The sequence below is a fragment of the Cervus canadensis genome, chromosome 2 (assembly GCF_019320065.1).
Source record: "Cervus canadensis isolate Bull #8, Minnesota chromosome 2, ASM1932006v1, whole genome shotgun sequence".
In the NCBI taxonomy this organism is placed as follows: domain Eukaryota; kingdom Metazoa; phylum Chordata; class Mammalia; order Artiodactyla; family Cervidae; genus Cervus; species Cervus canadensis.
This window is the reverse complement of record NC_057387.1, coordinates 107,419,130-107,433,716: the sequence shown is the minus strand read 5'-3', so window position 1 is coordinate 107,433,716 and position 14,587 is coordinate 107,419,130. Positions and strand designations below refer to the sequence as shown.

General features: G+C 48.4%; 1 protein-coding gene across 1 annotated transcript in view; it reads right to left on the bottom strand.

Moving 5' to 3' along the window:
* INPP5D (inositol polyphosphate-5-phosphatase D) overlaps nucleotides 1-14,587 on the bottom strand; it is a 148,835-nt gene that overhangs the window by 59,086 nt on the left and 75,162 nt on the right. Inside the window, exon 6 of the mRNA XM_043462016.1 lies at nucleotides 4,188-4,275. Coding sequence (XP_043317951.1) covers nucleotides 4,188-4,275 — 88 coding nt within the window. The remainder of the gene's footprint in view (nucleotides 1-4,187; nucleotides 4,276-14,587) is intronic.

The window sequence follows — 14,587 nt, the reverse complement described above, 5'->3', positions numbered from 1 at the left end:
GACCGTTATCACCGCTAACATCAGCAGCATGGCCACGACAACCACCCCCCACCACAACCATCACCACCATCATCGTGGCAGTTAATATTTGTCAAAACTTTCTGTAATTCTTTCTGGTTTGGCCCTTGCTCCTTGATAAAGCTCCCAATCAGTCTACAGTTATTATTGATCGAGGGAAGGGCTTGCTGGAGTGGAGCTGGGATGCAGGTAAGGATGGAGCAGGAGAGCAGGTGAGACAGTACAGGATCCCTTGTTTTAGGGGTGTTTTTCTCGAAAAGAGTCGAGAAGATAAGCAGATTCAAGCCCCCTCCTCCCCCGCCCCAGACACTCTGGATCTTTACCATGGTCTTCATCACCTGGTGGTAGGATGGTGTCTTCCCCACTCTCTTTTGGAATCTGTGTCTTTTGGGGCAAAGATGTACAAAGTAGAAATATAGCTACTGACAAAGTGGGGTCAGTTCTTGGAACAAAAGGTATTCAAGAAAGCTGGAGTTTTCCTGTACTACCTTGCTAGGTAGAAGACTGCACAACAGTACGTGAACTGTGAACTTCCAGATGTTCAAACTGGATTTAGAAAAGGCAGAGGAACCAGGGATCAAATTGCCAACATCCACTGGATCACTGAAAAAGCAAGAGAGTTCCAGAAAAACATCTACTTCTACTTTATTGACTATGCTAAAGCCTTTGACTGTGTGGATTACAACAAACTGGAAGATTCTTCAAGAGAGAGGAATACCAGGCAACCTGACCTGCCTCCTGAGAAATCTGTATGCAGGTCAAGAAGCAACAGTTAGAACTGGACATAGAACAACAGACTGGTTCCAAATCTGGAAAGGAGTACGTCAAGGCTGTATATTGTCACCCTGCTTATTTAACTTATGTACAGAGTACATCGTGTGAAATGCTGGGCTGGAGGAAGCACAAGCACTGCCGGGAGAATATCAATAATCTCAGATATGCAGATGACACCACCCTTATGGCAGAAAGCGAAGAACTAAAGAGCCTCTTGATGAAAGTGAAAGAGAAGAGTGAAAAAATTGGCTTAAAACTCAACATTCAGAAAACTAAGATCATGGCATCTGGTCCCATCACTTCATGGCAAATAGATGGGGAAACAATGGAAACAGTGACAGACTTTATTTTGGGGGGCTCCAAAATCAGTGCAGATGGTGACTGTAGCCATGAAATCAAAAGACATAAACCTCCTTAGAAGAAAAGTTATGACCAACCTAGACAGCATATTAAAAAGCAGAGACATTACTTTGCCAACAAAATTTCATCTAGTCAAAGCTATGGTTTTTCCAGTGGTCATGTATGGATGTGAGAGTTGAACTATAAAGAAAACTGAGTGGAGAAGAATTGATGCTTTTGAACTGTGGTGTTGGAGAAGACTCGAGAGTCCCTTGGACTGCAAGGAGATCCAACCAGTCCATCCTAATGGAAATCAGTCCTGAACTTTCATTGAAAGGACTGATGCTGAAACTGAAACTCCAATACTTTGGCCACCTGATGTGAAGAGCTGACTCATTGGAAAAGACCCTGATGCTGGGAAAGATTGAAGGCAGGAGAAGAAGGGGACGACAGAGGATGAGATGGCTGGATGGCATCACCAACTCAATGGATATGAGTCTGAGCGAGCTCTGGGAGTTGATGATGGACAGGGAAGCCTGGCATGCTGCAGTTCATGGAGTTGCAAAGAGTCGGACACTACTGAGCAAGTGAACTGAACTGAATGCACATGACCATGAGATGGTGGGTACACTCTGCCTGGCATGTTTAAGATATTTGTGCTCATCTATCGACTTTTCCAGTCCTTGGTTTTCAGATGGGGACATTGAGTCAGAGTGGTGAGTCAGTTGTCCAAGGTCACACTGCTGGTGTTGACCTGAGATTTGGGTCACTGGGTCTCAGCTAGTGGGGCTCTTGACCTCTGGGGACATCTGACAAGGTCTGGAACATTTTGGGGTTGCCAAAATTGGGGGATGCTAAGGACATCTAGTGGGTAGAGGCCAGGATGTGTTAACATCCTACACTGCACAGAACAGTCCCCCACGACAGAAAATGACCTGCCCCAAACGTCACTAGCGTTGAGGTTGAGGTCAAAATTCACAACTCAGCCTCAATGTGGGTGAACTGGTCTGAGTGCCACCCCTGGCTTTATGGAAGTTGACCCAGTTATTTCACTGAGCTTTTCAGTTGCACTTCAGAGGATGTGGGTTCCAAGGTTAACAAGTCTCCATTCTCACATAGGGCAGACCCAGGGCTCTCCCTAAACCTCACATTTTGCTAATGCTGCACTTTGCACCTCCCAGCAGTTTCTCAGATACACTCCATGCAGGGGTCCCCATCTTGTCTTGCCGACCTAAGGGAAAGGGCCCCATGCTGGTGAGAGGCTGCCACCTCCAGATGTGCCACCCAGGCAGTTTCACTTACTCCCTCACATAACCCTGCAGTGGCAGATATAACTATGCCCATTTCACAGATGAGGAAAGTAAGGGTGGGAGCAGAGTCATCTATGGAACTTGGATGTTTCTGATGCACAGGTCAGGGTTCTTTCCTCTACCCTGGGTGGCCTCGGAACTCCCTTTTCCATTTGTGAAACTTCTGAAGGCATCAACACAGTCTCTGCTTTTTCAAGTCAGGGTCTCAGACAGAAGGGTGGTAACCAGAACCCTTTCTCTACATCCTGATGTCACCCCCATCCTGTCGCTACTCTGACCTCTGCCGCCGAATGCAAACACGCTGGTCGTGGCATGCAGCGCAGATGCTGGGGCATGACTGCTCTTAGGTTATCTGGAAACTTCTCCCTCTTCTAATCGACTTCAAAGGTTTGGGTGTATGTTCTTAGAGTCAAACTATTTAAATTTTAGTGTCTGGTAGGGCTCCTGTTTTGTCTAGATTCGCTTTTACTTTCCCGGAAACGAACCCATCATTCACTTGATGAAAGCAAAATTACATTTGCTTGTTCCCCTCCCTCCCCACCTTGAATTTTTAAGTTGTACAAACAGAATAAAAAAACAGTTTCTCAGTAAAAAAAAAAAAAAGAAAAAACTCCAAAAAACCTTCTGGGCAAACGTAACCCAGGTCGCTTCGACTCCATTCCATCCCCTCCTTGCGGTGACCAGAGTAGCCTTTTGGGTATAAACACACTTGGTACAGTTTTCATGTGTAGACTTACACCCTAGTTTATTTATGGTTCAAACGTTTGCTTTTTCCACCCAACGGTATACCTTGAAGATCTTTCTATATCAATGCATCCACCTTAGTTCAGAATTCTGCATCCCACTTCTTGCTTTTAGAGACAAAGCTACACTAAACACCTTTGCCAACATCTGTGCAAATGTGTAGGCCCTAAGGCAGCTGCCTAGAGGTAGCTGGCTTGATTGCAAGATGCTGGGCATTTAACATTTTCATGCAAACGGCTAAATTGCATTTCAAAAACCCATTTGCACTCACAACTGTAAGCGATGAACCCGTGAGTCCTGACCCCCGTGTTGGAGCCAAGTCCTGACTTCACCAATCAAATTTGCCCATTGGAAAGGCAAGCAGAGGTCTCCCTGCTTTCCAACTCATTTTTGGCTACTAATGAGGTGTTACTAACATCTCTTCAAGGGTATCCTGGCGATTCCCAGTCCCTCTTTAGTAAAACAGCCTTTTAAAATCCTCTCCCCATTTAAAAATTTGGTTGCTTTTACATAATCATGTGTGGCAGGGTTTGCTTTTTAAAACACATTAATTCTGTTTTTAGCTTTGTTGGGGACACTTTCTGTGACACAGACAACTTCGCAGGCTTTGGCTCCCAGTGTGTGTGTGTATGTGTATGTGTGTGTGGGTCTGTGTCTGTGTCTCAGGGGGCCCACCTTCACCTGCTCTTCCTGGGGGTAAGAGGCGGGACCAAACCATTAGGTACCTCCAGTTTTTGTCAGTTTCTGATGAGAAAAGGCCTTGCCTTGTCTCCTTTATTCAGCACTAATAAGGAGTTTTGCTGGCAGTTCCTCAAACCAAAATTCAGTGGGGGCAGGAGGCATAAACCTTACTGAGGGGCCGGATCCTGAAGTTCCTTCGCCTTAGAGGTGGGGGTCCAACAAAGTCCCTGGGACATTGGTTACCTCTTCTCCCCACCTCCCCATCCACCGTCCCTCCCAGCCCCCTCCCGCACCTGTTTCATCAGCTCCCACCGTCTTTACCTGAGGCCGCGGACGCAGGCCGGGGGAGAGCTGCTGGTCAAACAGCCTCTGCAGAGATTCCAGGGTAGGGAGGGTCCGGATGACTTCTCTGGGGGCAGGAGAAAGGGTGAAGGCCAAACATTAGTGAGGACCAGCGTGGCATCGTGCACACAGGCTCCAGCTGGAGACGCGGTGTGGTCACACCCACTCTGGCAAAGGCAGGGATCCTTCGCAGAAGGACAAGCCCAGGCAAAGATCCAGGCTTGCCAGAGCCCCCCCACTCCTGCCTGTCCCCCAGAGGGACCACACTGGAGCCGTGATGCAGAAATCTGATTCACCTCTGTTTAGCCACACTTGACTGTGTAAGCCTGTAGAAACTCTGAATCTAGCAACCCAAAACTACTTGGAAATAATTTAGTAATCCATGTCCCCAACTTGAGTGTTTATAAGAATCACACCCTCACGGAGTGTTAAAAATGCAAATGTCTGGGCCCCAACCTGATTTGGTCTAGAACCTGCATTTTAATTTTGTGCCCCAGGGGCTTCCGGTGGGGGCCATCTGTGCTTTCTGGTTCAAATCCCCACCTAGCAGCTGAGGTGGACACCCGGGGGAGGTCTGTCATTGTCTGATTCACTGACAATACCAGGACTTGATTGATTGTTTGTTCCCATCTCATCTTCCATTTTCCCATTGCTTTGGACAGGGTGGGCAGACAATTTTGAGTTCTATTTTTTCATCTATTATTTCATCAAAAACTGTTCATGTTTTTTACACATTTAACATTCTTAGTGGCTTCCAAATATTCTATTAAGTAAATGTGCCCAAATCGATTGCTAGATATTTGGGTTACTTTGAGATTTTGATAACTATAAGTAAAGGCTGCTGTGAACAGCTTTGTTCATATAGCTTTTATTTTCTTTTTTAACTTAAAAAATTATTTTTAATTGGAGGATAATTGCTTTACAATATTGTGTTGGTTTCTGCCACATATCAACACGGATCAGTTATTGGGATGTGTATATTCCCTCCCTCTTGAACCTCTGTCCCACCTCCCACTCCACCGCACCCCTCTAAGTTGTCCCAGAGCCCTGGATTTGAGCTCCCGGTGTCACACAGCAAATTTCCACGGGCTATCTCATTTTACTCATGGGAACATATATGCCTCAGTGCTCTCTCCATTCGCCCCAACCTCTCCTTCCCATCCTGTGTCCACAAGTCTGTTCTCTATGTCTGCATCTCCACTGCTGCCCTGCAGATAGGTTCGTCAGCACCATCTTTCTAGATTCCATATATATGTGTACATATTTGTCTTTCTCTTTCTGACTTAACCTCACTCTGTACAATAGGGTCTCAGTTCAGTTCAGTTCAGTTCAGTCGCTCAGTCGTGTCCGACTCTTTGCGACCCCATGAATCACAGCATGCCAGGCCTCCCTGTCCATCACCAACTCCCGGAGTTTACTCAAACTCATGTTCATCGAGGCAGTGATGCCATCTAACCGTCTCATCCTCTATCATCCCCTTCTCCTCCTGCCCCCAACCCCTCCCAGCATCAGGGTCTTTTCCAATGAGTCAACTCTTTGCATGAGGTGGCCAAAGTATTAGAGTTTCAGCTTCAGCATCAGTCCTTCCAATGAACACCCAGGACTGATCTCCTTTAGGATGGACTGGTTGGATCTCCTTGCAGTCCAAGGGACTCTCAAGAGTTTTCCAACACCACAGTTCAAAAGCATCAATTCTTCGGTGCTCAGCTTTCTTTATGGTCCAACTGTCACACCCATACATGACCATGGAAAAACCATAGGGTCTAAGTTTATCCAACTCATTAGAACTGAGTCAAATGTGTTCCTTTTTATGGCGGAGTAATATTCCACTGTATATGTACCACAACTTTTTTATCCATTCATCTGTCTATGGATGTCTAGGTTGCTTCCATGTCCTAGCTATTTCTTCTTTACTTATTTTCAATTACAGTTTCAAGGCAACCAGAGATGATGGCTCTTGATTAATATTGCTAAGCCCTTGAGTGATGGTGGTCTTGGGCACTAGTCCAGCCTGCTCATCATCTGTGCTTTCTGAATTCTGTAGTTCTCTACTCTCTCTCTCACTGGATATAACTGCATTTTAAAACTGATGGACTGATTTGCATTGAAGGAGGAAACAGAGAGAAGAGGCTCCATCTTGAAAGCAGGACTCCACGTTGGGCCAGACTGTGGACTTTGAGCTCTATGCCCAGTATCTATGGAAACGACATACCAGCTGGAAAACCAGGTCCCCTGGAGAGAAGAGCCCCAGGGATCGTAACTAGACTCTCTGTTGCCCAAAAGAATACCCTAGTTATCTGTGTGACCAAATAGAATCATAAATTCTATTATGCTTGTTGGCTATGACCACAGGCCCATTGATAATTGTCCACTGTTAAATACCTAGGCTTGAAGCGTATGAATCATGAGTTAACTTTGATTGTATCTTTCTTTACCTTTGTTCAGACTAGTTTCAGGGAATTTGGGGAGGTGGGTTTGGGCACGTACACTTAAGGTATATAAGGTTTTCAGAAAAACTGGTCAGGGTCCGTAGCTAAGAGGAGACTGGCTTGGGCCCACCAGTGTAATCAACTGCACCCCTCTATCTGCATTGTCCTTCTGAGTGAGTTTGTTTCCCAGAACGCGTGGCTATAACATTTGGTGCATTGGCCGGGAAACTCCTCACTTTGAGGAGACAAGTCCCATTTGGGACTACTCCGAGGCCTTGCAGCTCGAATCTTCTAGAAGGGGAAAGGCGCTTCGCCCTTCTGGAAGGATTCTGTTCTCAATGCCTGGACCTTTCACGTTAGCAGGTAGTGGACGGCAGCAGGGGAACTGAGCGCTCAGGTGAGGAGGAACCCACCCGGTAGGGTGGAAGAGGGGGCCTGATCACCCCCCTGGGAGGGATTAGAAGGGGCACAGACCCACAGGAGCCTGGAATAGGCAGGTGGCAACGATTGCTTGGTACACAGGTCGATGAGCATGCTAGGGCTTAGGAAGGGAATCTGTGAAGGTCATTTAGGAGGTGTGTCCACACCGTCTCAGGGAAAATTATTACCAGCGATCACCAGGGGATTTTTAAGATAGGAAACTGGTCCTTGTATGCTCGTATTCTGTCCTCCCCAAGGAGGTGTCCCATCTGCTATGAAATACTTGACCCCCTCGGAATTGTTAGGCTAGAAGGAGGGGGACACAGAAGTGAGCATGAATTGGCTTCTCCGGAGATGGCCTGGGACATGGGATATTCAACCCATCTATATTTTCATCTGCACCTGATCAAGCCCACCAAGGCAGAACGGACTTTAAGGGAGAAAGAGTCTTGGACCATGTGGTATTCTGGTTCAGCTGTGCTGACCAGCAGGTGAAGACATGCCAATCCCCCTTCTCCCTCTGGGATCTGGCAGGTAAGGCTCTTCTCACCCCAATTAGGAAGGAGGCAGAATGGCAATTTAAGTGTCATTGAGTGGAAATATCAGAAGTACATAGGGTACTGAGAACTTCGTAGACAGAACAAAAAGAAAAAGTAGAAGGTCCGAGAAGGTAAGCAAGATGGGGGGAAGTGAAGCTAAGGCAACTGTATTGGAGTGCATGATTAAAAATTTAAAGAAGGGATTAGGAGGAGACTATGGGGTGAAGATGAAGCCTAAGTGCCTCCACATACTCTGTGAGGTCGAACGGCCCCCTGTGGGAGTAGGATGGCCACCAGAGAACACCATGAACTCAAACATAGTGGAAGCAGTCTATACAGTAGTCACAGGAGAGCCAGGACACCTGGATCAATATCCATATATTGACTCATGGCTCGGGTTAGCTCGACACCCTCCTACTTGGACAAGGTTTTGTATCCAGAAGGGACAGGGAAAAATATTAATGGCACAAAAATTGACTGATGATAAAACAGGAAATTCTACAGGATTTGGACGGGGATGACCTGACCCCTCCCCCATACTGGATAATGACGCGCCTGCCTCCCAGTGCTCCACCAGGAACGGAGCCCGCCTTAATGCCCGATCCAGGGCCAGGTGAAGTTCCTGCAGCAGCCGCTGCTCTTCCACCAGCTCTCCCGGAGCTTGTAGAGCCGCCGTTTCGGCAGGCTCCAATTCCAGCAATGGAGACCTCTGGTCAACGCCCCCAGAATTCCACCTCAGCTGGACCTCTTAGATCGTACCCACCTCTCCCGGTGAGTACCGATGGGAAGGGGGAAGAAAACACAGCAATTAGACAGAAGCTGTGCTCCACCAAGGAACAGGGGGAAAGAACCCCACTACAGATGCCCCTCAGAGAGCTACAGCAGCCTCCGGGTCAGGACGCATGTGGGCACTACCATCAGCTCCTGTAGCCTGTTATCATCAGCCATTTTCCTCTACGGATATATTAAACTGGCAGAGACACGCTCCACCGTACTCTGGGGAGCCACAGCCAGGATTAGGCTAGTGGAGACTATTGTTTGAACCCACTGCCCTACATAGGATGACATAATCCAACTGCTGGTCTCCCTTTTCACGCTTTGGAAAGACACAGGCTCCTAACTGAGGCCAGAAAACGGTTCAGAGAAATGGCACCAGAGGGTACTGCAAAGCCACAGCAGCGGACAGAAATAGCCACCCCCCGATGAGAGGCCCGATTGAGACTGTAACGCAGAGGAAGGGAGGAGCCACCTGGAGAGATATCGGGTGGCTGTTTTACAAGGCCTCAAGAAGGGGCCCGAAAAACCGATGGGTATGGCAAAACCCTCCGAAGTGATCAAAGGGAACGCGAATCACTGTCAGAGTTCTGCGAAAGACTGTGCGGGGCCTGCAGACTTTATACGCCAGTAGACCCAGCCAGAGGCTGCTGGGTCTCAGATGGTGATAAATGCAGCCTTTGTGTCTCTAGCCTACCCTGAAAATGTCAGATGGGGGGACGCAAGTGACTCATGAAATTTTATACATCCCTGAACGCCCAGTACCTTTGTTAGGAAGAGACTTGCTGTCTAAATTGGGGGCACAAGTGACCTTTCTCCCCACGAAAGACCCACTGTTCTAGTGGGCTCAACCACTCTTCCTCTCGGTAACCCCTCAAGATGAATGGAGGTTGCACAATCTTCCGGCAAGGAAACTGGAAGGGCTAAACAGTCAAGAGAGAGAGTTAACTCAACAATTCCCTGAGGTCTGGGCGGAAGCGCCCCCCACCCCCACCCCCAGGCTTGCAAAACAAGCCCCACTGGTAGTAGAACTCAAACCCGGTGCAATTATGTCAGCACCCGCCTTAGGCCTGCCAGACCTTGCTAAGCCGTTTACTCTTTACGTGAAAGGACACGTATGTGACTCTTTACGTGAGAAGGACAAGGAGGCGATGGGAGTGTTGTCCCAGATTATGGGGACATTGGACAGACCAGCGACTTAGCTCTAATCAGCTGGACAATGTTGCCACTGGGTGGCTGGGATGCTTACGGGCAGTTGCTGCAGTTGCCTTACTGGTCCGGGAGGCAACCAAGCTGACTTTGGGCCAAGATTTGTTCGTAAAAGTCCCACATGAGGTCAACACTCTCCTGCGAGGGGACCCCCATAAATGGCTGTCAACATCCCGGATTACTCAACACAGGGACTGTTATGTGAGAACCCCCTTGTCAGGCCCTGAATCTGGCCACTCTCTTTCTTGTGGGAGAAGGCGGGCCCTCACAGGATTGCAAGGAAATATGCCAGCAGACCTGACTTGAGAGACCAGCCAATCCCGGACCCAGATTCGGTCCCATACACCAATGGCACCAGCCTGGTGAAACGAGGACAATCACTGTCGGGATGCGCAGTAGTCATGGAAGAAACCATCGTTGAGGCTAGCTCTCTGCCATCACACTGGTCCGCTAAACAGGCCGAACTATATGCTCTAATCCAGGCCCTCCAGGTGTCAGAAGGTAAGAAGACAAACACTTACACAGACTCCAGGTATGCTTCTGCCACACTACAGGGCTCTGTATAAGGAGAGAGGCCTTTGACAGCTAGTGAAAAAGATATTAAAAATAAGGAAGAAATTAAGACCCTAACAGATGCTGCCTGGAAACCAGAAAGGGTTGCTGTCATACACTGCTGAGGACATCAAAAAGAGGATACCCCCCGGGCTCAGGGAACAGACTGGCAGATAAGACCACTAAGCAAGCAGCCGAGGGCTTGGGGGTGACAAGTGAAGCCCCTATTAAAGCTCTCCTATTGGCTGAGCTCCCTGAGCTAATGCTAGACTCTCCAAAATACACTGAAGCCCAAAACCAACTAGCCAAAGTGGAAGGGGCCATCAAGACTGAAAAGGGATGGTGGGAATTGCCAAGTGGCAAATTATTGGTACCGGAGGAGATGGCACCCACTCTGGTAAGCCAAACACACCAAGCGACCCATCTAGGCCATGATAAACTGGAAGAACTAATCAAAAATATTTCTTGGTTCCCCACCTCTCTTCCCTAGGCAGGACAGAATCTCAGAACTGCACTGCCTGCTCACAGGTCAATGCTGCCTCTCGGCACAGACAGAAACCTCCAGGGATTCAGGTAAAAGGCACGCTGCCCTTTGAACACCTGGAAGTGGACTTCACTGAAAGGAAACCTCACCGACACTACTGTTCATATGTCAGGGTATGTACATTCTTGGGATGGGTGGAAGCTTTTCCTACCTGGATGGAAAGAGCATCAAAATTGGCCTGGTGCCTGCTTAGGGAGATAGTTCCCAGATTTGGATTTCCTACCAGCACTGGATCGGACAATGGCCCGGCTTTTGTAGCTGATTTAGTATAACAAGTAAGCAAAATTTTAAACATCAAGTGGAAATTACAGACAGCATATAGGCCCCCGAGTTCTAGGATGGTGGAAGGAACCAACCGGGCACATAAAGAGACTCTCCAAGAGGATCACAGAGACTGGCTGTGGGGGGGACGGGTTTCCGACAGCCCTGCTCAGACTCAGGATGACCCCACAGACCCATGGCTCTTCTCCAAACAAAATTGTGTATGGGAGGCCCCCTCCCATAATAAAACAGGTGTCAACAAATTTGCCTCAGGTAAGGGGAGATGAGATTTCATAGCAGATGGAACAACTGGGTCAGGGAGTAAATCAGGTAACTAAGTTTGTACAAGAAAGGGTGCCATTCCCCCTTGGGGAACAGATTCACGAGTTTGTGCCCGGGGATCAGGTATGGTCAAGGACTGGACACACGACTCCTTGGCCCCACACTGGAAGGGCCCATACACTGTTGTTCTAAGCAGCCCTACTGCAGTTAAAGTTGCGGGTGTCACCCCCTGGATCGACCACATGAGGGTGGAGAGAGCATACCACACAGACCCAGAGGACGCCGAGTGGACTGCACAAAGGACTCCACTGATCCCGGTGAAACCAAGATCATCTTAAAGAAGAAAAAGAGATGAAGCTCTACAATCAACTGCTGCTACAAGGACTCGCTGGTATCATCCTGAGACTAACCATAGTTTCAGTACAAAGAGGGACCTGTGCTATAATTAAAGTTGAAAGTTGAACGTTGTGTATATATTCCTGATTTATCTGGCTATATATCAGCCACCCTAGATGACATGAAAGGTCAGGTAAAAGTTATGTCTGATGATAATCTTCCTTTATGGACTTCAGTCCAAAAAGGGTGAAGGGTGATTGGTGGAAAACTATATTTACCATTGTTATAGTTGCCTTGATCTGCTTTGTGGACCCTCTATTTTACAACATATTATGAACTTCGTAACCCAAAGGTTGATGTCATTCTCCCAAATTGGAGGTCGGAGAGTCAGGGTGCAATATATCCCTATGAATGATGCTCATACTATGAGTTAAGAGCATCAGGAGCGGGGAATGAAGGAGGAAACAGACAGAAGAGGCTCCATCTTGAAAGCAGGACTCCACGTTGGGCCAGACTGTGGACTTTGAGCTCTATGCCCAATATCTATGAAAACGACATACCAGCTGGAAAACCAGGCCCCCGGAAGGAAGAGCCCCAGGGCTCGTATCTAGACTCTCTGTTGCCTAAAAGAATACCCTAATTATCTGTGTAACTGAATAGAATCATAAATTTTATTATGCTTATTGGGGTATGACCACAGGCCCATTGATAATTGTCCACTGTTAACTACCTAGGCTTGAAGCGTATGAATCATGAGTTAACTTTGATTGTATCTTTCTTTACCTTTGTTCAGACTAGTTTCAGGGAATTTGGGGAGGTGGGTTTGGGCACGTACACTTAAGGTATATAAGGTTTTCAGAAAAACTGGTCAGGGTCCGTAGCTAAGAGGAGACTGGCTTGGGCCCACCAGTGTAATCAACTGCACCCCTCTATCTGCATTGTCCTTCTGAGTGAGTTTGTTTCCCAGAACGCGTGGCTATAACATTTGGTGCATTGGCCGGGAAACTCCTCACTTTGAGGAGACAAGTCCCATTTGGGACTACTCCGAGGCCTTGCAGCTCGAATCTTCTAGAGGGGGGAAGGTGCTTCGCCCTTCTGGAAGGATTCTGCTTCTCAATGCCTGGACCTTTCACATTAGCAGGTAGTGGACGGCAGCAGGGGAACTGAGCGCTCAGGTGAGGAGGAACCCACCCGGTAGGGTGGAAGAGGGGGCCTGATCACCCCCCTGGGAGGGATTAGAAGGGGCACAGACCCACAGGAGCCTGGAATAGGCAGGTGGCAATGATTGCTTGGTACACAGGTTGATGAGCATGCTAGGGCTTAGGAAGGGAATCTGTGAAGGTCATTTAGGAGGTGTGTCCACACCGTCTCAGGGAAAATTATTACCAGCGATCACCAGGGGATTTTTAAGATAGGAAACTGGTCCTTGTATGCTCGTATTCTGTCCTCCCCCAGGAGGTGTCCCATCTGCTATGAAATTCTTGACCCCCTCGGAATTGTTAGGCTAGAAGGAGGGGGACACAGAAGTGAGCATGAATTGGCTTTTCCGGAGATGGCCTGGGACATGGGATATTCAACCCATCTGTATTTTCATCTGCACCTGATCAAGCCCACCAAGGCAGAACGGACTTTAAGGGAGAAAGAGTCTTGGACCATGTGGTATTTTGGTTCAGCTGTGCTGACCAGCAGGTGAAGACACGCCAATCCCCCTTCTCCCTCTGGGATCTGGCAGGTAAGGCTCTTCTCACCCCAATTAGGAAGGAGGCAGAATGGCAATTTAAGTGTCATTGAGTGGAAATATCAGAAGTACATAGGGTACTGAGAACTTCGTAGACAGAACAAAAAGAAAAAGTAGAAGGTCCGAGAAGGTAAGCAAGATGGGGGGAAGTGAAGCTAAGGCAACTGTATTGGAGTGCATGATTAAAAATGTAAAGAAGGGATTAGGAGGAGACTATGGGGTGAAGATGAAGCCTAAGTGCCTCCACATACTCTGTGAGGTCGAACGGCCCCCTGTGGGAGTAGGATGGCCACCAGAGAACACCATGAACTCAAACATAGTGGAAGCAGTCTATACAGTAGTCACAGGAGAGCCAGGACACCTGGATCAATATCCATATATTGACTCATGGCTCGGGTTAGCTCGACACCCTCCTACTTGGACAAGGTTTTGTATCCAGAAGGGACAGGGAAAAATATTAATGGCACAAAAATTGACTGATGATAAAACAGGAAATTCTACAGGATTTGGACGGGGATGACTTGACCCCTCCCCCATACTGGATAATGACGCGCCTGCCTCCCAGTGCTCCACCAGGAACGGAGCCCGCCTTAATGCCCGATCCAGGGCCAGGTGAAGTTCCTGCAGCAGCCGCTGCTCTTCCACCAGCTCTCCCGGAGCTTGTAGAGCCGCCGTTTTGGCAGGCTCCAATTCCAGCAATGGAGACCTCTGGTCAACGCCCCCAGAATTCCACCTCAGCTGGACCTCTTAGATTGTACCCACCTCTCCTGGTGAGTACCGATGGGAAGGGGGAAGAAAACACAGCAATTAGACAGAAGCTGTGCTCCACCAAGGAACAGGGGGAAAGAACCCCACTACAGATGCCCCTCAGAGAGCTATAGCAGCCTCCGGGTCAGGACGCATGTGGGCACTACCATCAGCTCCTGTAGCCTGTTATCATCAGCCATTTTCCTCTACGGATACATTAAACTGGCAGAGACACGCTCCACCGTACTCGGGGGAGCCACAGCCAGGATTAGGCTAGTGGAGACTATTGTTTGAACCCACTGCCCTACATAGGATGACATAATCCAACTGCTGGTCTCCCTTTTCACGCTTTGGAAAGACAGAGGATCCTAACTGAGGCCAGGAAACGGTTCAGAGAAATGGCACCCGAGGGTACTGCAAACCCGCAGCTTGGGCAGAACTAGCCACCCCCCGATGAGAGGCCAGATAGGGACTCTAACAAAGAGGAAGGGAGGAGCCACCTGGAGAGATATCGGGTGGCTGTTTTACAAGGCCTCAAGACGGGGCCC